This window comes from Bufo bufo, chromosome 5 (genome assembly GCF_905171765.1).
Source record: "Bufo bufo chromosome 5, aBufBuf1.1, whole genome shotgun sequence".
NCBI classification, from domain to species: Eukaryota; Metazoa; Chordata; class Amphibia; order Anura; family Bufonidae; genus Bufo; species Bufo bufo.
Window position 1 is genome coordinate 1,719,032 of NC_053393.1, and position 23,626 is coordinate 1,742,657.

General features: G+C 50.0%; 1 protein-coding gene across 1 annotated transcript in view; it reads right to left on the reverse strand.

The window, feature by feature from the left end:
- Positions 1-12,672: 12,672 nt before the first annotated feature.
- CYHR1 (cysteine and histidine rich 1) overlaps positions 12,673-23,626 on the reverse strand; it is a 34,045-nt gene continuing 23,091 nt past the window's right edge. Inside the window, exons 3-4 of the mRNA XM_040431129.1 lie at positions 15,603-15,814; positions 12,673-14,269 (exon numbers count right to left, since the gene is read on the reverse strand). Coding sequence (XP_040287063.1) covers positions 13,878-14,269; positions 15,603-15,814 — 604 coding nt within the window. The 3' untranslated portion in view covers positions 12,673-13,877. The remainder of the gene's footprint in view (positions 14,270-15,602; positions 15,815-23,626) is intronic.

Genomic DNA, 23,626 nt, shown 5'->3' on the forward strand with positions numbered 1-23,626 from the left:
GCGTGGAGGTCTCTGCGGGGGGTGTAGCGTGGAGGTCTCTACGGGGGGTGTAGCGTGGAGGTCTGTGCGGGGGGTGTAGCGTGGAGGTCTGTGCGGGGGGTGTAGCGTGGAGGTCTGTGCGGGGGGTGTAGTGTGGAGGTCTGTGCGGGGGGTGTAGTGTGGAGGTCTCTGCGGGGGGTGTAGTGTGGAGTTTCGCCACTGGGTTTTGGAGGGGCCTCCTGCCTCAGGATTATGGCCCATATACTAACTTTGAAGGAGAAGACAGACCGGCCGCACACCCTAAATCTGTGGAACTGTTTTGGGCAGGAAAGCCATGCTTGCGGCCGGCCAAATGTGACTTCCATGGAATTCGGGAACCCCTGCTCGGATCTGGGTGATTTTTGGATATGTTGTTCACCCAGATCAGAGCTATCGAGGGATGTATACATTATGGGGATATGTGGGGTTTTGGGGTGTTTTCTGTGTTTGGGGGGAAAATGTGTGTTTCCTGTTCCGAAGTTGAAGGATTCGTGTAGTTTGCAGTTCGGCAGACTGGTGCTTGCAGTAGCTGCCTGTGCATTGGAAAGGGGAATATCGCCTAAACGGTTTTTAACAGAGTTGTGTGCTGAACGGTCCGTTACAATTGGTGGCAGCGGTGGGATCATTCTCACGGCCCAGAAGGACAGCTACAAGGCAACACCAGTTCCTGGATTACAAATTGAGGGCAACGCTAGTACCCGTACAGCGCCCCTATCTACAAAGGAACCAAAATCAGCAGAGCAAGCATGGAGCCCTGCTACACTCAGGAGGAGTTTGATAGAGAGGTGAATGGGGTGCTGTCTCTCTTGGGACCCAACCCCGCGGAAAACTTCGTACAGATGGTGAAGTGGAGGATCAGAGAGTACCTGCAGGCCATGGCAGCGGTAGACATGGGGGAGATACCCCAGCGGCCGAGCAAGTTCCCGGGAGCTGAAGGTGCCGTCCTTCCTCCCCAACAGCCGAGTATTGTATTGGGAGCAGAGACAACCGGTCTCTCTCTCCAGCGGCAGTGTGTACCCTTAGGAGAGGAGACAGTTGGTCCCTCTCCACAGCAGCCAAGTGATCCACAGGGAGCTGAAGGTGCTGTCCTTCCTCCCCAGCGGCAGTGTGTATTCATGGGAGAAGAGACAGTCGGTCCTCTCCCCCAACAGGAACCAAAAGTACCGGAGGTCGCGGACCTCATAGACTGGTCCTGGGAGGACTCCCAGCAGACAGGGGGAGATGGGACCGAAGTCTCTCTACCGGCCCTACAGGGATGCTGGGCAGTCGGCCCAGGTCTCCAGCGGCAGTGTGAGTACCAGGAGGAGGAGGAGGTAAGCGATCCCTATCCTCCACAGCTAACTCGTACTGAGGTCAGTAGAAGAGCCGTTAGCTTCCTCTGACCCCCTCCCAGCAGAAGAGCTGGCATATGGGCAGAGCGCCGCTGGCCTCTGCCCTAACTTTCCCTTTGTCACCGGGCAGGACTATACCTCTGTTGCTCCAGCGGAAGAGCTGGCAACTGGGCAGAGCACAGTTGGCCTCTGCCCTCCTTTGTCCCCTTGTCCCAGGCTTGTCCATCTGCAGGTCCCCCCAGCTGAAGCGCTGGCACCAGGGCACAGTACCGTCAGTCTCTGCTCACTCAGCGCCCCATAAAGCCAAGAGACCAGTGCCCAACACAGCCATGGTGAAGCCATGGGACCGAAAAAGCTACAAAATTGCCCGGGTGCAGTAACCAAATGTTGGGGGGGGGGGGACTGCACTGCAGATTGTATGTTATTGTGGGGGAGCTGCCTTGTTGATTGTAATTTACTGTGGGTGGGTGACTCGACTAACTCAGGCACTGACTGACAGAAGGTCAGCTACCTGGTTAGTCTCCCCCCGAATGGGAAGATATGTGGCGAAAGCCACTTCACCACAGTGTTTTGGAGGGGCCTCCTGCCTCAGGATTATGGCCCATACTAACTTTGAAGGAGAAGACAGACCGGCCGCACACCCTAAATCTGTGGAACTGTTTTGGGCAGGAAAGCCATGCTTGCGGCCGGCCAAATGTGACTTCCATGGAATTCGGGAACCACTGCTCGGATCTGGGTGATTTTTGGATATGTTGTTCACCCAGATCAGAGCTATCCATGGATGTATACATTATGGGGATATGTGGGGTTTTGGGGTGTTTTCTGTGTTTGGGGGAAAAATGTGTGTTTCCTGTTCCGGAGTTGAAGGATTCGTGTAGTTTGCAGTTCGGCAGACTGGTGCTTGCAGTAGCTGCCTGTGCATTGGAAAGGGGAATATCGCCTAAACGGTTTTTAACGGAGCTGTGTGCTGAACGGTCCGTTACAGAGGTCTCTGCGGGGGGTGTAGTGTGGAGGTCTCTGCGGGGGGTGTAGTGTGGAGGTCTCTGCGGGGGGTGTAGTGTGGAGGTCTCTGCGGGGGGTGTAGTGTGGAGGTCTCTGCGGGGGGTGTAGTGTGGAGGTCTCTGCGGGGGGTGTAGTGTGGAGGTCTCTGCGGGGGGTGTAGTGTGGAGGTCTCTGCGGGGGGTGTAGTGTGGAGGTCTCTGCGGGGGGTGTAGTGTGGAGGTCTCACTGGGGGGGGGGTGTAGTGTGGAGTAGTGATGATCGAGCACCTGTTCGGCTCAGCATCACTATGCTCGACACATGGCGGTATTCGGCCATCCGGTCTCCTCTCTGCTACGCAGACAGTAAACGTGCAGGTAAATACTGCCCTGACTGTAAGGCCGTAGCCATGTTGGTTACTGGCATCACAGTGATTGGCTGGCCGGAACGCGTCATCGGGTGCGATATAGGGAGTGAGTCAGGGAGAGCTGCGCTCAGGAAGGACAGACAGTGCAGGGAGTGAGTCAGGAAGGACAGACAGTGTAGGGAGTGAGTCAGGGAGAGCTGTGCTCAGGAAGGACAGACAGTGTAGGGAGTGAGTCAGGAAGGACAGACAGTGTAGGGAGTGAGTCAGGAAGGACAGACAGTGTAGGGAGTGAGTCAGGGAGAGCTGTGCTCAGGAAGGACAGACAGTGTAGGGAGTGAGTCGGGGAGAGCTGCGCTCAGGAAGGACAGACAGTGTAGGGAGTGAGTCAGGAAGGACAGACAGTGTAGGGAGTGAGTCGGGGAGAGCTGCGCTCAGGAAGGACAGACAGTGTAGGGAGTGAGTCAGGGAGAGCTGTGCTCAGGAAGGACAGACAGTGTAGGGAGTGAGTCAGGGAGAGCTGCGCTCAGGAAGGACAGACAGTGTAGGGAGTGAGTCGGGGAGAGCTGCGCTCAGGAAGGACAGACAGTGTAGGGAGTGAGTCAGGAAGGACAGACAGTGTAGGGAGTGAGTCGGGGAGAGCTGCGCTCAGGAAGGACAGACAGTGTAGGGAGTGAGTCGGGGAGAGCTGCGCTCAGGAAGGACAGACAGTGTAGGGAGTGAGTCGGGGAGCGCTGCGCTCAGGAAGGACAGACAGTGTAGGGAGTGAGTCGGGGAGAGCTGCGCTCAGGAAGGACAGACAGTGTAGGGAGTGAGTCGGGGAGAGCTGCGCTCAGGAAGGACAGACAGTGTAGGGAGTGAGTCGGGGAGAGCTGCGCTCAGGAAGGGACAGACAGTGCAGGGAGTGAGTCGGGGAGAGCTGCGCTCAGGAAGGGACAGACAGTGCAGGAAGTGAGTCGGGGAGCGCTGCGCTCAGGAAGGGACAGACAGTGCAGGGAGTGAGTCGGGGAGAGCTGCGCTCAGGAAGGACAGACAGTGTAGGGAGTGAGTCGGGGAGAGCTGCGCTCAGGAAGGACAGACAGTGCAGGAAGTGAGTCGGGGAGCGCTGCGCTCAGGAAGGGACAGACAGTGCAGGGAGTGAGTCGGGGAGAGCTGCGCTCAGGAAGGACAGACAGTGTAGGGAGTGAGTCGGGGAGAGCTGCGCTCAGGAAGGACAGACAGTGCAGGGAGTGAGTCGGGGAGAGCTGCGCTCAGGAAGGACAGACAGTGTAGGGAGTGAGTCAGGGAGCGCTGCGCACAGGAAAGACAGACAGTGTAGGGAGTGAGTCAGGGAGCGCTGCGCTCAGGAAGGACAGACAGTGTAGGGAGTGAGTCGGGGAGCGCTGCGCTCAGGAAGGACAGACAGTGTAGGGAGTGAGTCGGGGAGCGCTGCGCTCAGGAAGGACAGACAGTGTAGGGAGTGAGTCGGGGAGCGCTGCGCTCAGGAAGGACAGACAGTGTAGGGAGTGAGTCGGGGAGCGCTGCGCTCAGGAAGGACAGACAGTGTAGGGAGTGAGTCGGGGAGAGCTGCGCTCAGGAAGGGACAGACAGTGCAGGGAGTGAGTCGGGGAGAGCTGCGCTCAGGAAGGGACAGACAGTGCAGGGAGTGAGTCGGGGAGAGCTGCGCTCAGGAAGGGACAGACAGTGCAGGGAGTGAGTCGGGGAGAGCTGCGCTCAGGAAGGGACAGACAGTGCAGGGAGTGAGTCGGGGAGAGCTGCGCTCAGGAAGGGACAGACAGTGCAGGGAGTGAGTCGGGGAGAGCTGCGCTCAGGAAGGGACAGACAGTGCAGGGAGTGAGTCGGGGAGCGCTGCGCTCAGGAAGGGACAGACAGTGTAGGGAGTGAGTCGGGGAGAGCTGCGCTCAGGAAGGACAGACAGTGTAGGGAGTGAGTCGGGGAGCGCTGCGCTCAGGAAGGACAGACAGTGTAGGGAGTGAGTCGGGGAGCGCTGCGCTCAGGAAGGACAGACAGTGTAGGGAGTGAGTCGGGGAGCGCTGCGCTCAGGAAGGACAGACAGTGTAGGGAGTGAGTCAGGAAGGACAGACAGTGTAGGGAGTGAGTCGGGGAGCGCTGCGCTCAGGAAGGACAGACAGTGCAGGGAGTGAGTCAGGAAGGACAGACAGTGCAGGGAGTGAGTCAGGAAGGACAGACAGTGTAGGGAGTGAGCCAGGGAGAGCTGCGCTCAGGAAGGGACAGACAGTGCAGGGAGAGAGTCAGGGAGAGCTGCGCTCAGGAAGGGACAGACAGTGCAGGGAGAGAGTCAGGGAGCGCTGCGCTCAGGAAGGACAGACAGTGTAGGGAGTGAGTCAGGGAGCGCTGCGCTCAGGAAGGACAGACAGTGTAGGGAGTGAGTCAGGAAGGACAGACAGTGTAGGGAGTGAGCCAGGGAGAGCTGCGCTCAGGAAGGGACAGACAGTGCAGGGAGAGAGTCAGGGAGCGCTGCGCTCAGGAAGGACAGACAGTGTAGGGAGTGAGTCAGGGAGCGCTGCGCTCAGGAAGGACAGACAGTGCAGGGAGAGAGTCAGGGAGCGCTGCGCTCAGGAAGGACAGACAGTGTAGGGAGTGAGTCAGGGAGCGCTGCGCACAGGAAAGACAGACAGTGTAGGGAGTGAGTCAGGGAGAGCTGCGCTCAGGAAGGACAGACAGTGTAGGGAGTGAGTCAGGGAGAGCTGCGCTCAGGAAGGGACAGACAGTGCAGGGAGAGAGTCAGGGAGCGCTGCGCTCAGGAAGGACAGACAGTGTAGGGAGTGAGTCAGGGAGCGCTGCGCTCAGGAAGGACAGACAGTGCAGGGAGTGAGTCAGGGAGCGCTGCGCTCAGGAAGGACAGACAGTGTAGGGAGTGAGTCAGGGAGAGCTGCGCTCAGGAAGGGACAGACAGTGCAGGGAGAGAGTCAGGGAGCGCTGCGCTCAGGAAGGACAGACAGTGTAGGGAGTGAGTCAGGGAGCGCTGCGCTCAGGAAGGACAGACAGTGTAGGGAGTGAGTCAGGAAGGACAGACAGTGTAGGGAGTGAGTCAGGGAGCGCTGCGCTCAGGAAGGACAGACAGTGTAGGGAGTGAGTCAGGGAGCGCTGCGCTCAGGAAGGACAGACAGTGTAGGGAGTGAGTCAGGAAGGACAGACAGTGTAGGGAGTGAGTCAGGGAGCGCTGCGCTCAGGAAGGACAGTCAGTGTAGGGAGAGAGTCAGGGAGCGCTGCGCTCAGGAAGGACAGACAGTGTAGGGAGTGAGTCAGGAAGGGCAGACAGTGTAGGGAGTGAGTCAGGGAGCGCTGCGCTCAGGAAGGACAGACAGTGTAGGGAGAGAGTCAGGAAGGACAGAGTGTAGGGAGAGAGTCAGGGAGCGCTGCGCTCAGGAAGGACAGACAGTGTAGGGAGTGAGTCAGGGAGAGCTGCGCTCAGGAAGGACAGACAGTGCAGGGAGTGAGTCAGGGAGCGCTGCGCTCAGGAAGGACAGACAGTGTAGGGAGTGAGTCAGGGAGCGCTGCGCTCAGGAAGGACAGACAGTGCAGGGAGTGAGTCAGGGAGCGCTGCGCTCAGGAAGGACAGACAGTGTAGGGAGTGAGTCAGGGAGAGCTGCGCTCAGGAAGGGACAGACAGTGCAGGGAGAGAGTCAGGGAGCGCTGCGCTCAGGAAGGACAGACAGTGTAGGGAGTGAGTCAGGGAGCGCTGCGCTCAGGAAGGACAGACAGTGTAGGGAGTGAGTCAGGAAGGACAGACAGTGTAGGGAGTGAGCCAGGGAGAGCTGCGCTCAGGAAGGACAGACAGTGTAGGGAGTGAGTCAGGGAGCGCTGCGCTCAGGAAGGACAGACAGTGTAGGGAGTGAGTCAGGAAGGACAGACAGTGTAGGGAGTGAGTCAGGGAGCGCTGCGCTCAGGAAGGACAGACAGTGTAGGGAGTGAGTCAGGGAGCGCTGCGCTCAGGAAGGACAGACAGTGTAGGGAGTGAGTCAGGAAGGACAGACAGTGTAGGGAGTGAGTCAGGGAGCGCTGCGCTCAGGAAGGACAGTCAGTGTAGGGAGAGAGTCAGGGAGCGCTGCGCTCAGGAAGGACAGACAGTGTAGGGAGTGAGTCAGGAAGGGCAGACAGTGTAGGGAGTGAGTCAGGGAGCGCTGCGCTCAGGAAGGACAGACAGTGTAGGGAGTGAGTCAGGAAGGACAGAGTGTAGGGAGAGAGTCAGGGAGCGCTGCGCTCAGGAAGGACAGACAGTGTAGGGAGTGAGTCAGGGAGAGCTGCGCTCAGGAAGGACAGACAGTGCAGGGAGTGAGTCAGGGAGCGCTGCGCTCAGGAAGGACAGACAGTGTAGGGAGTGAGTCAGGGAGCGCTGCGCTCAGGAAGGACAGACAGTGCAGGGAGAGAGTCAGGGAGCGCTGCGCTCAGGAAGGACAGACAGTGTAGGGAGTGAGTCAGGGAGCGCTGCGCACAGGAAAGACAGACAGTGTAGGGAGTGAGTCAGGGAGAGCTGCGCTCAGGAAGGACAGACAGTGTAGGGAGTGAGTCAGGGAGAGCTGCGCTCAGGAAGGGACAGACAGTGCAGGGAGAGAGTCAGGGAGCGCTGCGCTCAGGAAGGACAGACAGTGTAGGGAGTGAGTCAGGGAGCGCTGCGCTCAGGAAGGACAGACAGTGCAGGGAGTGAGTCAGGGAGCGCTGCGCACAGGAAGGACAGACAGTGTAGGGAGTGAGTCAGGGAGAGCTGCGCTCAGGAAGGACAGACAGTGTAGGGAGTGAGTCAGGGAGAGCTGCGCTCAGGAAGGGACAGACAGTGCAGGGAGAGAGTCAGGGAGCGCTGCGCTCAGGAAGGACAGACAGTGTAGGGAGTGAGTCAGGAAGGACAGACAGTGTAGGGAGTGAGTCAGGGAGCGCTGCGCTCAGGAAGGACAGACAGTGTAGGGAGTGAGTCAGGGAGCGCTGCGCTCAGGAAGGACAGACAGTGTAGGGAGTGAGTCAGGGAGCGCTGCGCTCAGGAAGGACAGACAGTGTAGGGAGTGAGTCAGGAAGGACAGACAGTGTAGGGAGTGAGTCAGGGAGCGCTGCGCTCAGGAAGGACAGTCAGTGTAGGGAGAGAGTCGGGGAGCGCTGCGCTCAGGAAGGACAGACAGTGTAGGGAGTGAGTCAGGAAGGGACAGACAGTGTAGGGAGTGAAATAGGAAGATTTGTATTTGACAAACTTTTCAGAGACCCAAAAGTACTTTTAAGGACTATTGTGTGTGACAGCAGCAATGTATATTTTTGCGCATCCTGCGCTAAATACCGTGTAATATGCCGCTGCAGACAGTTAAATTATCCGCGCACATCTCCTGTGTAAAGAGTGCGCATCTCTAAAATATCAGTGACATCCAGTGCAGTTTTTCCGTAAACTCTGCGGACAGTGACATTACCTGCAGGACATCTCCTGTATAACGTTTCCTCATCACAAATACCTTTGTAAATAGTTTTTGCGCAAATACCTACAAATCCTGCGCTACTGTACGTGTGACAGACTTTTAAGTATATATACCATTTAGTATGTTCAAGGCGAGCAGTAAGGGACGGGGCAGTGGCCGTGATGCTGATGGTGCACCAGACGCCGTGGCCCTGGGCGCGGTGACACTGTGCCTGCTGCCAAAGCACAAGAAACACATCCATGATACCTGGCTTCATGTCCCAGTTTGCAGGGCGGCGCAGGACACCACTCTCAATGTCAGACCAGTGCGACCAGGTGGTCGGTTGGATTGCAGCAGATAATGCTTCCAGTCGGTTAAGCACCACCCTGTCTTCCACCAAGTCCAGTCTCAGTAGCCAAGAGTCTGGTCAACACAATCCTCATCCTGATCCTCCTTCCTCCCACCATGGAGAGTCTGGCCAAACAAGTGATCCCACACTCGGATCTTCCGAAGAGCTCTTTTCATCGCCATTACCTGATTTGGGCCTCTCGCCAAGCATGCTTAAAGAAGGACATGAGATCTTGCGGAACCGCACATCGCAAGGTATTTCTCTCAGACTCCGGCTCCAGCCCACCTGCCCAACTCCGCCAAGATGGTGCCTGCAGAGGAACAAGTGGCAGCGGCACCCGCTCCCCTAAGCCATGCTCTTTCCCTCAGCTTACCGGCTCCAACGCAATCAGCCTCCCCGTCGCGGAGGACTCCTGCTGATGGTCTAGCTGCATTGGACGGACCCTTGAGGTGCACCACTTGTGACTCGTCTCTCCTCAGAATGTACTCCATTAACAACAACACTCTTTGCTGAATCCAGGTGGGCACTATCCATGGCATCTCCTTCATCCAACACTTTTGTGACATAGTCAAAGAAATCAATAAGATTAGTGTGACAGGATCGGCCCTGAGTAAAGCTCTGCTGTTCTGGGTCCAATAAGTAGTTGGTTTTTAGGTGGTCAGTTATCTTCTTTATAGCAGGGTTTCCATTATTTTTACTACTACAGATGTTCAGCTCACTGGTCTGTAGTTTCCTGCTTCCTCTCTACTACCCTTCTTGTGGATGGGCACAACACTGACCATCCTCCAATCTTCAGGAACAGCAATCACTAGCAGAGCAGAGAGTTCTTTAAGGACTCTGGGATGGAGGCCATCTGGACCCATGGCCTTGTTTGACTTGAAGCGTGCCAATTCACCTATAACATCAGCTTCCAAAAACACCAGAGCTCCTCTCTTACACCTACTGGGACTACCACACCCATACAAGTCATGATTCTCAGAGCTGCCTACTGAAGACATTGAACAAAAGTAACTACTCAAAGGGCCTCTCGCCAAGCATGCCTTGTGTGATCAGTGCCCAAGCACCACTGTCAACCGCCTGTTCTCCAGGGGTTCTTACCCAATCTCTGCTAGTGTAGAAGGGGACTCTTTACTGTAAGTGCAGTGAGTCTGAGGCTCTACAGTAAGAATAGTTGGACTGTGATTCTTTACTGTAAGAAAGCGAGACCGTAGGACTATTTATAGAAAAAGCGGTGAGACTATGAGACCCTACTGAACCAACAGTGGGACTATGCGATTCTTTACTGTATGAAAGCGAGTCCATGGTACTAATGAGACTATGGGATTCTTTACTGTAAGTGCAGTGAGACTGAGGTTATTTACTGTAAAAATGGTGAGCCTATGTGACTAAGAGCAGTAGGACTACGGGACTTTATTATAGGAGCAGTGAGTCTATGGAACTCTTACCCTAAAGAGAGGTAATACTCTGGGATTCTACTGTACAAGCAGTTAGACTATTGACTCTTTACTGTAAGAGCAGTGAGACTATGGACTCTTTACTGTAAGAGCAGTGAGACTATGGACTCTTTACTGTAAGAGCAGTGAGACTATGGACTCTATACTGTAAGAGCAGTGAGACTATGGACTCTATACTGTAAGCAGTGAGACTATGGACTCTATACTGTAAGAGCAGTGAGACTATGGCCTCTATACTGTAAGAGCAGTGAGACTATGGACTCTTTACTGTAAGAGCAGTGAGACTATCGACTCTATACTGTAAGAGCAGTGAGACTATGGACTCTATACTGTAAGAGCAGTGAGACTATGGACTCTTTACTGTAAGAGCAGTGAGACTATGGACTCTTTACTGTAAGAGCAGTGAGACTATGGACTCTTTACTGTAAGAGCAGTGAGACTATGGACTCTATACTGTAAGAGCAGTGAGACTATGGACTCTATACTGTAAGAGCAGTGAGACTATGGACTCTTTACTGTAAGAACAGTGAGACTATGGACTCTTTACTGTAAGAGCAGTGAGACTATGGACTCTTTACTGTAAGAGCAGTGAGACTATGGACTCTTTACTGTAAGAGCAGTGAGACTATGGACTCTATACTGTAAGAGCAGTGAGACTATGGACTCTATACTGTAAGAGCAGTGAGACTATGGACTCTTTACTGTAAGAGCAGTGAGACTATGGACTCTATACTGTAAGAGCAGAGAGACTATGGACTCTTTACTGTAAGAGCAGTGAGACTATGGACTCTTTACTGTAAGAGCAGTGAGACTATGGACTCTTTACTGTAAGAGCAGTGAGACTATGGACTCTTTACTGTAAGAGCAGTGAGACTATGGACTCTATACTGTAAGAGCAGTGAGACTATGGACTCTTTACTGTAAGAGCAGTGAGACTATGGACTCTTTACTGTAAGAGCAGTGAGACTATGGACTCTTTACTGTAAGAGCAGTGAGACTATGGACTCTATACTGTAAGAGCAGTGAGACTATGGACTCTATACTGTAAGAGCGGTGAGACTATGGACTATATACTGTAAGAGCGGTGAGACTATGGACTCTGTACTGTAAGAGCGGTGACACTATGGACTCTGTACTGTAAGAGCGGTGACACTATGGACTCTTTACTGTAAGAGCAGTGAGACTATGGACTCTTTACTGTAAGAGCAGTGAGACTATGGACTCTTTACTGTAAGAGCAGTGAGACTATGGACTCTTTACTGTAAGAGCAGTGAGACTATGGACTCTGTACTGTAAGAGCGGTGACACTATGGACTCTTTACTGTAAGAGCAGTGAGACTATGGACTCTTTACTGTAAGAGCAGTGAGACTATGGACTCTTTACTGTAAGAGCAGTGAGACCATGGACTCTACTGTAAGAGCAGTGAGACTATGGACTCTTTATTGTAAGAGCAGTGAGACTATGGACTACTGTAAGAGCAGTGAGACTATGGACTCTGTACTGTAAGAGCGGTGACACTATGGACTCTTTACTGTAAGAGCAGTGAGACTATGGACTCTGTACTGTAAGAGCAGTGATACTATGGACTCTGTACTGTAAGAGCAGTGAGACCATGGACTCTACTGTAAGAGCAGTGAGACTATGGACTCTTTATTGTAAGAGCAGTGAGACTATGGACTACTGTAAGAGCAGTGAGACTATGGACTCTGTACTGTAAGAGCAGTGAGACTATGGACTCTATACTGTAAGAGCAGTGAGACTATGGACTCTTTACAGTAAGAGCAGTGACACTATGGCCTCTTTACTGTAAGAGCAGTGAGACTATGGACTCTTTACTGTAAGAGCGGTGAGACTATAGACTCTTTACTGTAAGAGCAGTGAGACTATGGACTCTTTACTGTAAGAGCAGTGAGACTATGGACTCTTTACTGTAAGAGCAGTGAGACTATGGACTCTTTACTGTAAGAGCAGTGAGACTATGGACTCTTTACTGTAAGAGCAGTGAGACTATGGACTCTTTACTGTAAGAGCAGTGAGACTATGGACTCTTTACTGTAAGAGCAGTGAGACTATGGACTCTTTACTGTAAGAGCAGTGAGACTATGGACTCTTTACTGTAAGAGCAGTGAGACTATGGACTCTTTACTGTAAGAGCAGTGAGACTATGGACTCTATACTGTAAGAGCAGTGAGACTATGGACTCTATACTGTAAGAGCGGTGAGAGTATGGACTCTTTACTGGACAAGTAGTGACACTATATCTCTAATGTAAGCAGTAAGAGTATAGGACTCTTTACCTAGTCATGAGACTATAGGTATGTTTACTGTATGGGACTCTTTACTGTAAGACTGATCTCCAAAAAAGCCTGGTCACCTCATACTGGTGAAAGATAAGCCTCATCATCCACTAGATCACATATGAATATGAAGGCCCAGTGCCAGTAGTGTGAGAAGATACACAAAGAAGCCTAGTCGCCCTCATAGAGGTGGAAGACCATCTTAATCCTCTATATCACATTTGATGACCCCGTGTTAGCAGGGTCAGGCTGGACACCCTCATATAGGAAAAGACAACCCTCATCATCCTCTGCATCACGTCTTGGCCCTCATATTGGTAGGGTTTGGCAGGACACAGAGGAGCCCGGTCACCTTCATGGAGGTGGAAGGTAACCCTCATTGTCTATGTAGGGAAAACATAACCCTCATCATCCACTACGTCACATCTGATGGCCCCCTTGTCGGGAGGATCAGGCTGGACACAGAGGACAGCACAGCAGCCAGTGGTTTGAGGAACCATTTTTATTATTTATCAGCCAAAAATAAAGTAAAACATACAGAGGCCGAGACCCTGAGGCCAGACCTTCTGCCCACCATCTGGGGCCCGATCCAGCCCTGGGACATTTATACTCACAACTAATTAAAACTAACAGAATGAGGCTCCAGGAGCAAGGCAGCGTGATAACAGACTGATAGACAGAGACAACATGGCGGCGGACAACGGCCTGGGCAGGAAGAGCAGACACGTGGACGTCTAGAAGGACATGTCCCCGCAGGGGTTAAATCCCCGTGTAAGCCTGATCACCATCATTAGATCTACTAAACTGCTGTCCAGCCACCTCCATCTCAAGCTGTAACATTCTCTCCGCCATCTTGAACCCGTGTTACCTACAGTAAGGCTCATCTCCACCCACTGCAGACTGCGCTCTATACGCATCCCCTTAAAGGAGCCCGCCGGTCACCAGATAGTCATGCACGAGGACACCTCCCCCACCTCGAGGTAGGACAGCAGAGAGGGATCGATTCTTATGAGCTAGTCCCATGAAGCATCATTTCCAGCCGACATCTGATAAATGCTCCCTACCATGGGCGGGGCTTAGCTGTAACATAGCCTGTGGAGTGAGATCATGGGCGGAGCTTAGCTGTAACATAGCCTGTGGAGTGAGATCATGGGCGGAGCTTAGCTGTAACATAGCCTGTGGAGTGAGATAAGGGGGCGGAGACTGGGAAAATCGGTGTCATGCACAATCCTCCAGACTACACTGTGTTGGGGAGGAGTCCTGGATGACTGGCGGTGTGACATGACTGGCGTCCTCCATCCTCCAGGCCTATTCGCCCATGACGGCCATGATGAAGTCAGCATTACAAGATCTGGGTCATCAAACGAGAACCGAAGAGACCGCCACCTTTGGAGACGGCTCTCGGCAGGCCTTCCCTCTCCACCACCCAGCGCGGGCAGGACAGAGAGCTAACACTTCAAACCGAAAAATACTGATAGAAACCGTGACAAACAGAAAAGCTGGAGGGAAGAAAGAAAGATAAGGGGACCGGAACTGATGCAGGAGACGTCTCTAGCAGACACATGCAAACTACAAAGTAATTAAAAGCAAACTGATTAAAAAGTAAGACAAACTCCTCCGCGACTCTCCAGCTGCGGACAGGTGTGACCCGGAGGGTCTGGACAGGGGCAAGGCTGAGGTAAGTACGGTTCACTTCTGGATCTGGAATATAAAGAGCCGCAAGTTGATGTTCTTGGCGGCCAGCAATTTGTTACACTCCACAGAGTCTATGATGGGCAGCGGCACGTACTCCGTCTCGTTATTCTCAGTGGTGAACACAAAGTGGTAGATCACCGGGTGGATCTTCACGTCATCGTAGGGGCCCTTCAGCAGCAGGAATGAGCACTCCATTGGGGAGTTGATCTTGCTTTTTAGGATGAGCTGGAAGGAGAGGGTTCGCTTGCAAGACAAATTGGGGTTCCTCTCGGAGTCGTTGACACGGGCCTTCAGCACCCAGGTCTGGTTGAGCACGGTGAAGCGCGGCGTCTCGTAGTACAGGCGGGTGATGAAGTCATCTGTTCTGTAAGGTCGGAACTGGACTTCTGTAACAGGAGGAGAGACAAGAGGAACAGGGAGAGAGAAAGGAGCAGCAATTATCGGGTGCAGGGATTTACGGCACATTCCCCCGACTACACCATGTTACCTGTTACTGGTGAGCACGTGGCGGTGGCTTCTGCAATGCCCTGCCTCATAAAAGGGGAAAGGGAGATGAATGCACTAACTAAACAGGCAATGACAAGCAGAACAGACAGGGTAATGAGACATAAGTGCACCGGGTTTGCACCAAACAGACCGCGCAATATTCACTAACAGGACTCCAGCATCTGGTGGAGGGAACGCGCTCCCTGGGCTCTTCCTCCGGGGACGTACAGCTGGCGTTAGGCAGGGTTACATCTCGTAGAACACATGGACAGGTCCATTTTAGAAAATAAAGCAAGTTTATTCCAAGCAGATGGAGGTACAGAACTAGAGAAGAAGGTCAGAATACTGGTAAAGACAGTCCCAGCGAGGCATTTACAGACCTCCACCAACATACAAGTCCATTCCACTGGAGAAGGAGGCAACGGTACAAGGTCAAGAGCCAACATGTGGTAGAAGGTCGCACTGACACTTACCTGGTGACCCCCATCATTAGCACTATGAATGCCGAGAGACCCTGGAGAGCACAGCAGGGAGAAGACATGTAGCCTCTAATGGATACAACCTGCCCCTACACAGATGTACCTACCTAGAGAACACAGCAGCAGCACCACCCTACCAATCCCAGTGCACCCTGCAAACTTATTCCGGGGAGCCCTTTTACTGTCGCTTCTCCTGGGTGGTGGCAGCAGTCACTTCTGTACGGTCTCCGGCTGTAGGGTTGATCCACACCATAGAACAGAGCAGCCTTACCTCCCACCAGACAAACCATCCTCAATCCGACCGGCCTGACTCGTTGAAGGGGGTAGGGTAACCAGGGGGAGCACTGCCTGCATATGTGGGGCCCAGTGCTGCTTATACATAGGGGCTTCTCCATCATCTTCTGATCCTGGTTGTCAACATCAAAGAAAGACAAGACAGAGCGCTCAGCCGCCCCATGGAAACTACACTGCGCACGGAGGAGGAGGTACACAGTGCCAGCAAGGAGACGTCACAAAGATCAGCAGCTGATTCGCAGTGACAGCTGCCCCTCTTCATGTCCTTGGTGACACTTACCCTACAACACAACAGGCCGCTGGACTACCACATGGTGCCCAGGCTCTTCAGAGGTTCTGCTGCACAGCGACACCTACAAAGCAGAAGAGTGACATGCACAGAGAACACGTGTGTGTCATCCGCTGGCGGGCAACCCACGTGTGACTGAGAACATCCATGCAGCGCCAAGTACCAGCCTACCTGTGTATCCGATCTTCTCAAAGCTAAGCAGGCCAAAGATGCTGTTGTACAACTGCATCTCCTTCTTGTGGCTTTGGTCCATCTCATCCAGGATCTCCATGAGCTCATTCCCGGTCTTGGTGGGATGACAGCACTCGGACTCATGCACGGTCAACTCGTGGTATGGACCCTGCCACGGACAGCCAATCCTCTTGTATTTACACTGCGTTACTCTGAGAAGGGACAAAGGGAGGTTCCCATATTAACTGGAAGATGTAAGACGCCGCGAAGAACTATATATTCAGCCATTGGGATCCCACAGCCACCCAGACTAGGGTTCTGGGCATGCTACAGCGGTGCTGGAAAGTTTGTGAACCCATCAGAAGTTTCTATATTTCTGCCTAAATTTGACCTAAAACTACATCAGATATTCACAAGTACTAAAAGGAGATAAAGAACCAAATAAAAAAAAGAGTCACAAATATGAGACTTGGCCATTTATATATTGATGAAAAAGAAGAGACATGACTGCGAGCAGTAAAAGTATGTGACCCTTCAGGCTTCCTGCACATGGCTGCTGGTATCAAATCAGAAAGTCTGCATGGTTTTTGTGCAGATTTCTGCATGGAAAAAAAAGCTAATTGTCCATGAGATTTGTCTAATCTCGTTAAAGTCGCTCTGTCACCAGGATCAACCCTAGTGAACCAGGCATACTCTCTGGTAGGGTTGATCATGCAGATTAAAACAATACCTTTCTTTTGTCTGTACGATAAACAGCTGCAGAGACATCTGTGCTATTATTCATATGCAAATGAGAAGTTGGAGCACCAGGAGGTGGGGCTGAATCCTTTGATCACTACTTTGTAACACCCCCTGTGCTCTGCACACGCCCCATTCCCCTTAATTGACAGGGCTAGACTGTGTCCTAACCTCTACATAACATATACACTATGCACTGTAGCCTTACCACACTGAAATCTGCTCAGAAAGCTTATCTACATATCATATACTCTATGTACTACAGCCTTACCACACTGAGATCTGCTCAGAAAGCTCATCTACATATCACTGCTTTATATGATTATACAGATACCAGTAATGTGTGTTATCTTATAGGTATAGGAAAGACTTGCTGAGGGCAGAGCGGTGTCCTAGCATCTCCATATCATATACACTATATACTATAGCTTCACCACACTGAGATCTGCTCAGAAAGCTGATCTACATACACTGCTCAAAAAAATAAAGGGAACACAAAAATAACACATCCTAGATCTGAATTAATTAAATATTCTTCTGAAATACTTTGTTCTTTACATAGTTGAATGTGCTGACAACAAAATCACACAAAAATAAAAAAATGGAAATCAAATTTTTTAACCCATGGAGGTCTGGATTTGGAGTCACACTCAAAACTAAAGTGGAAAAACACACTACAGGCCGATCCAACTTTTATGTAATGTCCTTAAAACAAGTCAAAATGAGGCTCAGTAGTGTGTGTGGCCTCCACGTGCCTGTATGACCTCCCTACAACGCCTGTGCATGCTCCTGATGAGGTGGCGGATGGTCTCCTGAGGGATCTCCTCCCAGACCTGGACTAAAGCATCTGCCAACTCCTGGACAGTCTGTGGTGCAACGTGACTTTGGTGGATAGAGCGAGACATGATGTCCCAGATGTGCTCAATTGGATTCAGGTCTGGGGAACGGGCGGGCCAGTCCATAGCATCAATGCCTTCGTCTTGCAGGAACTGCTGACACACTCCAGCCACATGAGGTCTAGCATTGTCTTGCATTAGGAGGAACCCAGGGCCAACCGCACCAGCATATGGTCTCACAAGGGGTCTGAGGATCTCATCTCGGTACCTAATGGCAGTCAGGCTACCTCTGGCGAGCACATGGAGGGCTGTGCAGCCCTCCAAAGAAATGCCACCCCGCACCATTACTGACCCAATGCCAAACCGGTCATGCTGGAGGATGTTGCAGGCAGCAGAACGTTCTCCACGGCGTCTCCAGACTCTGTCACGTCTGTCACATGTGCTCAGTGTGAACCTGCTTTCAACTGTGAAGAGCAAAGGGCGCCAGTGGCGAATTTGCCAATCTTGGTGTTCTCTGGCAAATGCCAAACGTCCTGCACGGTGTTGGGCTGTAAGAACAACCCCCACCTGTGGATGTCGGGCCCTCATATCACCCTCATGGAGTCTGTTTCTGACCGTTTGAGCAGACAAATGCACATTTGTGGCCTGCTGGAGGTCATTTTACAGGGCTCTGGCAGTGCTCCTCCTGTTCCTCCTTGCACAAAGGCGGAGGTAGCGGTCCTGCTGCTGGGTTGTTGCCCTCCTACGGCCTCCTCCACGTCTCCTGATGTACTGGCCTGTCTCCTGGTAGCGCCTCCATGCTCTGGACACTACGCTGACAGACACAGCAAACCTTCTTGCCACAGCTCGCATTGATGTGCCATCCTGGATAAGCTGCACTACCTGAGCCACTTGTGTGGGTTGTAGACTCCGTCTCATGCTACCACTAGAGTGAAAGCACCGCCAGCATTCAAAAGTGACCAAAACATCAGCCAGGAAGCATAGGAACTGAGAAGTGTCTGTGGTCACCACCTGCAGAACCACTCCTTTATTGGGGGTGTCTTGCTAATTGCCTATAATTTCCACCTGTTGTCTATCCCATTTGCACAACAGCATGTGAAATTGATTGTCACTCAGTGTTGCTTCCTAAGTGGACAGTTTGATTTCACAGAAGTGTGATTGACTTGGAGTTACATTGTGTTGTTTAAGTGTTCCCTTTATTTTTTTGAGCAGTGTATATACCCTATGTACTATAGCCTTACCACACTGAAATCTGCTCAGAAAGCTCATCTACATATCATATACTCTATGTACTATAGCCCTACCACACTGAGATCTGCTCAGAAAGCTCATCTACATATCATATACACTATGTACTATAGCCTTACCACACTGAGATCTGCTCAGAAACATCTACATATCACTGCTTTATTCACAGACACAATATATGATTATACAGATACCAGTGATATGTGTTATCTTATAAGTATAGGAAAGACATGCTGAGGGCAGAGCTGTGTACTAGCATCTACATATCCTACACACTATGTACTATAGCGTCACCACACTGATATCTACTCAGAAAGATCTTCTACATATCACTGCTTTATTCACAGACACAATATATGATCATACAGACACCAGTAATATGTGTTATCTTATAAAAAAAACTGACCTGTTCTCTTCATTCTCCGGGTCAGTACGATTACAGTGATACCACATTTATATAGTTTTCTGGGTTTTGTATTTACAGCGTTCCCTATGAGATAAAACTGACCTGTTCTCTTCATTCTCCGGGTCAGTACGATTACAGCGATACCACATTTATATAGTTTTATGGGTTTTGTTTTTACAGCGTTCCCTATGAGATAAAACTGACCTGTTCTCTTCATTCTCCGGGTCAGTACGATTACAGTGATACCACATTTATATAATTTTATGGGTTTTGTTTTTACAGCGTTCCCTATGAGATAAATCTGACCTGTTCCCTTCATTCTCCGGATCAGTACGATTACAGTGATACCACATTTATATAGTTTTATGGGTTTTGTTTTTACAGCGTTCCCTATGAGATAAAACCGACCTGTTCCCCTCATTCTCCGGGTCAGTACGATTACAGTGATACCACATTTATATAGTTTTATGGGTTTTGTGTTTACAGCGTTCCCTATGAGATAAAACTGACCTGTTCTCTTCATTCTCCGGTCAGTACGATTACAGTGATACCACATTTATATAGTTTTATGGGTTTTGTTCTTACAGTGTTCCCTATGAGATAAAACCGACCTGTTCCCCTCATTCTCCGGGTCAGTACGATTACAGTGATACCACATTTATATAGTTTTATGGGATTTGTGTTTACAGCGTTCCCTATGAGATAAAACTGTCCTGTTCTCTTCATTCTCCGGGTCAGTACGATCACAGTGATACCACATTTATATAGTTTTATGGGTTTTGTATTTACAGCGTTCCCTATGAGATAAAACCGACCTGTTCCCCTCATTCTCCGGGTCAGTACGATTACAGTGATACCACATTTATATAGTTTTATGGGTTTTGTGTTTACAGCGTTCCCTATGAGATAAAACTGACCTGTTCCCTTCATTCTCCGGGTCAGTACGATTACAGTGATACCACATTTAAATAGTTTTATGGGTTTTGTTTTTACAGCGTTCTCTATGAGATAAAACTGACCTGTTCCCTTCATTCTCCGGGTCAGTACGATTACAGTGATACCACATTTAAATAGTTTTATGGGTTTTGTTTTTACAGCGTTCTCTATGAGATAAAACTGACCTGTTCTCTTCATTCTCCGGGTCAGTACGATTACAGTGATACCACATTTATATAGTTTTATGGGTTTTGTATTTACAGCGTTCCCTATGAGATAAAACTGTCCTGTTCTCTTCATTCTCCGGGTCAGTACGATTACAGTGATACCACATTTATATAGTTTTATGGGTTTTGTATTTACAGTGTTCCCTATGAGATAAAACTGTCCTGTTCTCTTCATTCTCCGGTCAGTACGATTACAGTGATACCACATTTATATAGTTTTATGGGTTTTCTGTTTACAGCGTTCCCTATGAGATAAAACTGACCTGTTCTCTTCATTCTCCGGTCAGTACGATTACAGGGATACCACATTTATATAGTTTTATAGGTTTTGTATTTACAGCGTTCCCTATGAGATAAAACTGATCTGTTCCCTTCATTCTCCGGTCAGTACGATTACAGTGATACCACATTTATATAGTTTGTCATTTTGAAGTGGAAATGCATGAAGAATTTTCCCACAGGATTTCCGGTCACGTTTGAAGTCAGCCCTGAATCTCTGGCTGAGCCACAGTCCGGACCTTAACCCAATCCGAATGCTCTGGAAAGACCTGCAGCGAGCAGAAACCAACAACGTAGCAGAGCTGAGGCGGTTCTGTACGGGGGAGTGGGCTGATGTGCAGGACCCATCAACAACTACTGAAAACAAGGGGCCCACCCCAGATCCTGAGAGGAGGGGTTCACATACTTTCACCACTCGCAGATAGTGGAGCAGTTACCTCCACGTCTAATATTTGTAGGATTTTCTTCTTTATCTGATTTAGGACTGATGAACACTATGCAGAACTGTGGGACATTCTGAGGGGTTCACATACTTCCAAGCACCAGTGTAACTGCTAGGACCCCAACCACACTAACTGGAGGTCAGTTGATGACACGGCTCTGAAGCCACTTGTTTAACCCTTTATAGATCATTACTACAACATTATAATCCACAGCCGACCCCCGACCTCCAGCTGAGCGGCGTCAGCACTAGGTCCCGACCTCTGGGGCCCCATCCAGTCCCTAGAACGCAGGAGTAATGTGCCGCTGCCCCAGAGGTCGGGGGCTACGATGGGTCTGCTCCAGGACCTCCCTGGCTTAAGGCCCGATATTTGGGCAGATTATCGCTAATTGGCGATTTATAAGGTTCCGCTGATTACACAATGAACGAGCAAAACACTTCACCAGGTCATAGGATCGTTGGTGCAGAAGCCTAAATCACTTGCCGGCAGCAGATCTCAGTGTCTAAACAACCTCCGCTGCCGGCAAACAACTCTGGACGAGCGATGGCATTAGTGATCACTGCTCCCCATACTGTGGAGGAGATCGCTGCATGTAAAGGTGTCTCCTCCACTGACGAGCAGGCGACTGTCAGGAAGGAACGCTTCTGTATGGGGACGAGCGATGGCATTAGTGATCACTGCTCCCTGTACTGTGGAGGAGATCGCTGCATGTAAAGGTGTCTCCTCCACTGACAATCATCAGCTTCACTGGGCTGTGTAAAGGGGCCTCCTGTGTGAAGAGGACAATTCTTCTCTAGTGCCCTCCTGGTCAGTACAGACACATGCTCCCGTTATAAAGCCGTGGGGGCAATGCTGTGACCGGCTTCTATATCCAAAACAAGAAAAGTGTCAGGGCCCTTACAGGGATTGACCTATTGTTTAAATCACGCTTTGTGTTAAACAGGGTTTTTTTAAAGAATTTTTGGTGATTTTTAAAATATTTCCATTTCAATATATATATAAAAAAAAGTATACAATCCTGTAATTTTCACATTGGCCGCTATACCTATTAACCCCCTCAGCCCCTATAGCTTAAACCCCCTTAATGACCAGGCCACTTTTTACACTTCTGACCTACACTACTTTAACCGTTTATTGCTCGGTCATGCAACTTACCACCCAAATGAATTTTACCTCCTTTTCCTCTCACTAATAGAGCTTTCATTTGGTGGTATTTCATTGCTGCTGACATTTTTACTTTTTTTGTTATTAATCAAAATTTAACGATTTTTTTGCAAAAAAATGAAATTTTTCACTTTCAGTTGTAAAATTTTGCAAAAAAAAGACATCCATATATAAATTTTTCTCTAAATTTATTGTTCTACATGTCTTTGATAAAAAAATAAATATATGTTTGGGTAAAAAAAAAAAAATGGTTTGGGTAAAAGTTATAGCGTTTACAAACTATGGTACAAAAATGTGAATTTCCGCTTTTTGAAGCAGCTCTGACTTTCTGAGCACCTGTCATGTTTCCTGAGGTTCTACAATGCCCAGACAGTAGAAACACCCCACAAATGACCCCATTTCGGAAAGTAGACACCCTAAGGTATTCACTGATGGGCATAGTGAGTTCATAGAACTTTTTATTTTTTGTCACAAGTATGCCCATCATGAAATACCTGGGGGTGTCTTCTTTCCAAAATGGGGTCACTTGTGGGGTAGTTATACTGCCCTGGCATTTTAGGGGCCGAATGCGTGAGAAGTAGTTTGAAATCAAAATCTGTAAAAAATGGCCGGTGAAATCCGAAAGGTGCTCTTTGGAATGTGGGCCCCTTTGCCCACCTAGGCTGCAAAAAAGTGTCACACATGTGGTATCGCCGTACTCAGGAGAAGTTGGGCAATGTGTTTTGGGGTGTCATTTTACATATACCCATGCTGGGTGAGATAAATATCTTGGTCAAATGCCAACTTTGTATAAAAAAATGGGAAAAGTTGTCTTTTGCCGAGATATTTCTCTCACCCAGCATGGGTATATGTAAAATGACACTCCAAAACACATTGCCCAACTTCTCCTGAGTACGGAGATACCACGTGTGACACTTTTTTGCAGCCTAGGTGGGCAAAGGGGCCCACATTCCAAAGAGCACCTTTCGGATTTCACCGGCCATTTTTTACAGATTTTGATTTCAAACTACTTACCACACATTAGGGCCCCTAGAATGCCAGGGCAGTATAACTACCCCACAAGTGACCCCATTTTGGAAAGTAGACACCCCAAGGTATTCTGTGAGGGGCATGGAGAGTTCCTAGAATTTTTTATTTTTTGTCACAAGTTAGCAGAAAATGATGATTTTTAATTTTTTTTCTTACAAAGTCTTATATTCCACTAACTTGTGACAAAAAATAATGCCCATCACGAAATACCTTGGGGTGTCTTCTTTCAAAAATGGGGTCACTTGTGGGGTAGTTATACTGCCCTGGCATTTTAGGGGCACGAATGCGTGAGAAGTAGTTTGAAATCAAAATCTGTAAAAAATGGCCGATGAAATCCGAAAGGTGCTCTTTGGAATGTGGGCCCCTTTGCCCACCTAGGCTGCAAAAAAGTGTCACACATCTGGTATCGCCGTACTCAGGAGAAGTTGAGGAATGTGTTTTGGGGTGTCATTTTACATATACCCATGCTGGGTGAGATAAATATCTCGGTCAAATGCCAACTTTGTATAAAAAAATGGGAAAAGTTGTCTTTTGCCAAGATATTTATCTCACCCAGCATGAGTATATGTAAAATGACACCCCAAAACACATTGCCCAACTTCTCCTGAGTACGGTGACACCAGATGTGTGACACTTTTTTGCAGCCTAGGTGGGCAAAGGGGCCCACATTCCAAAGAGCACCTTTCGGATTTCACCGGACATTTTTTTACAGATTTTG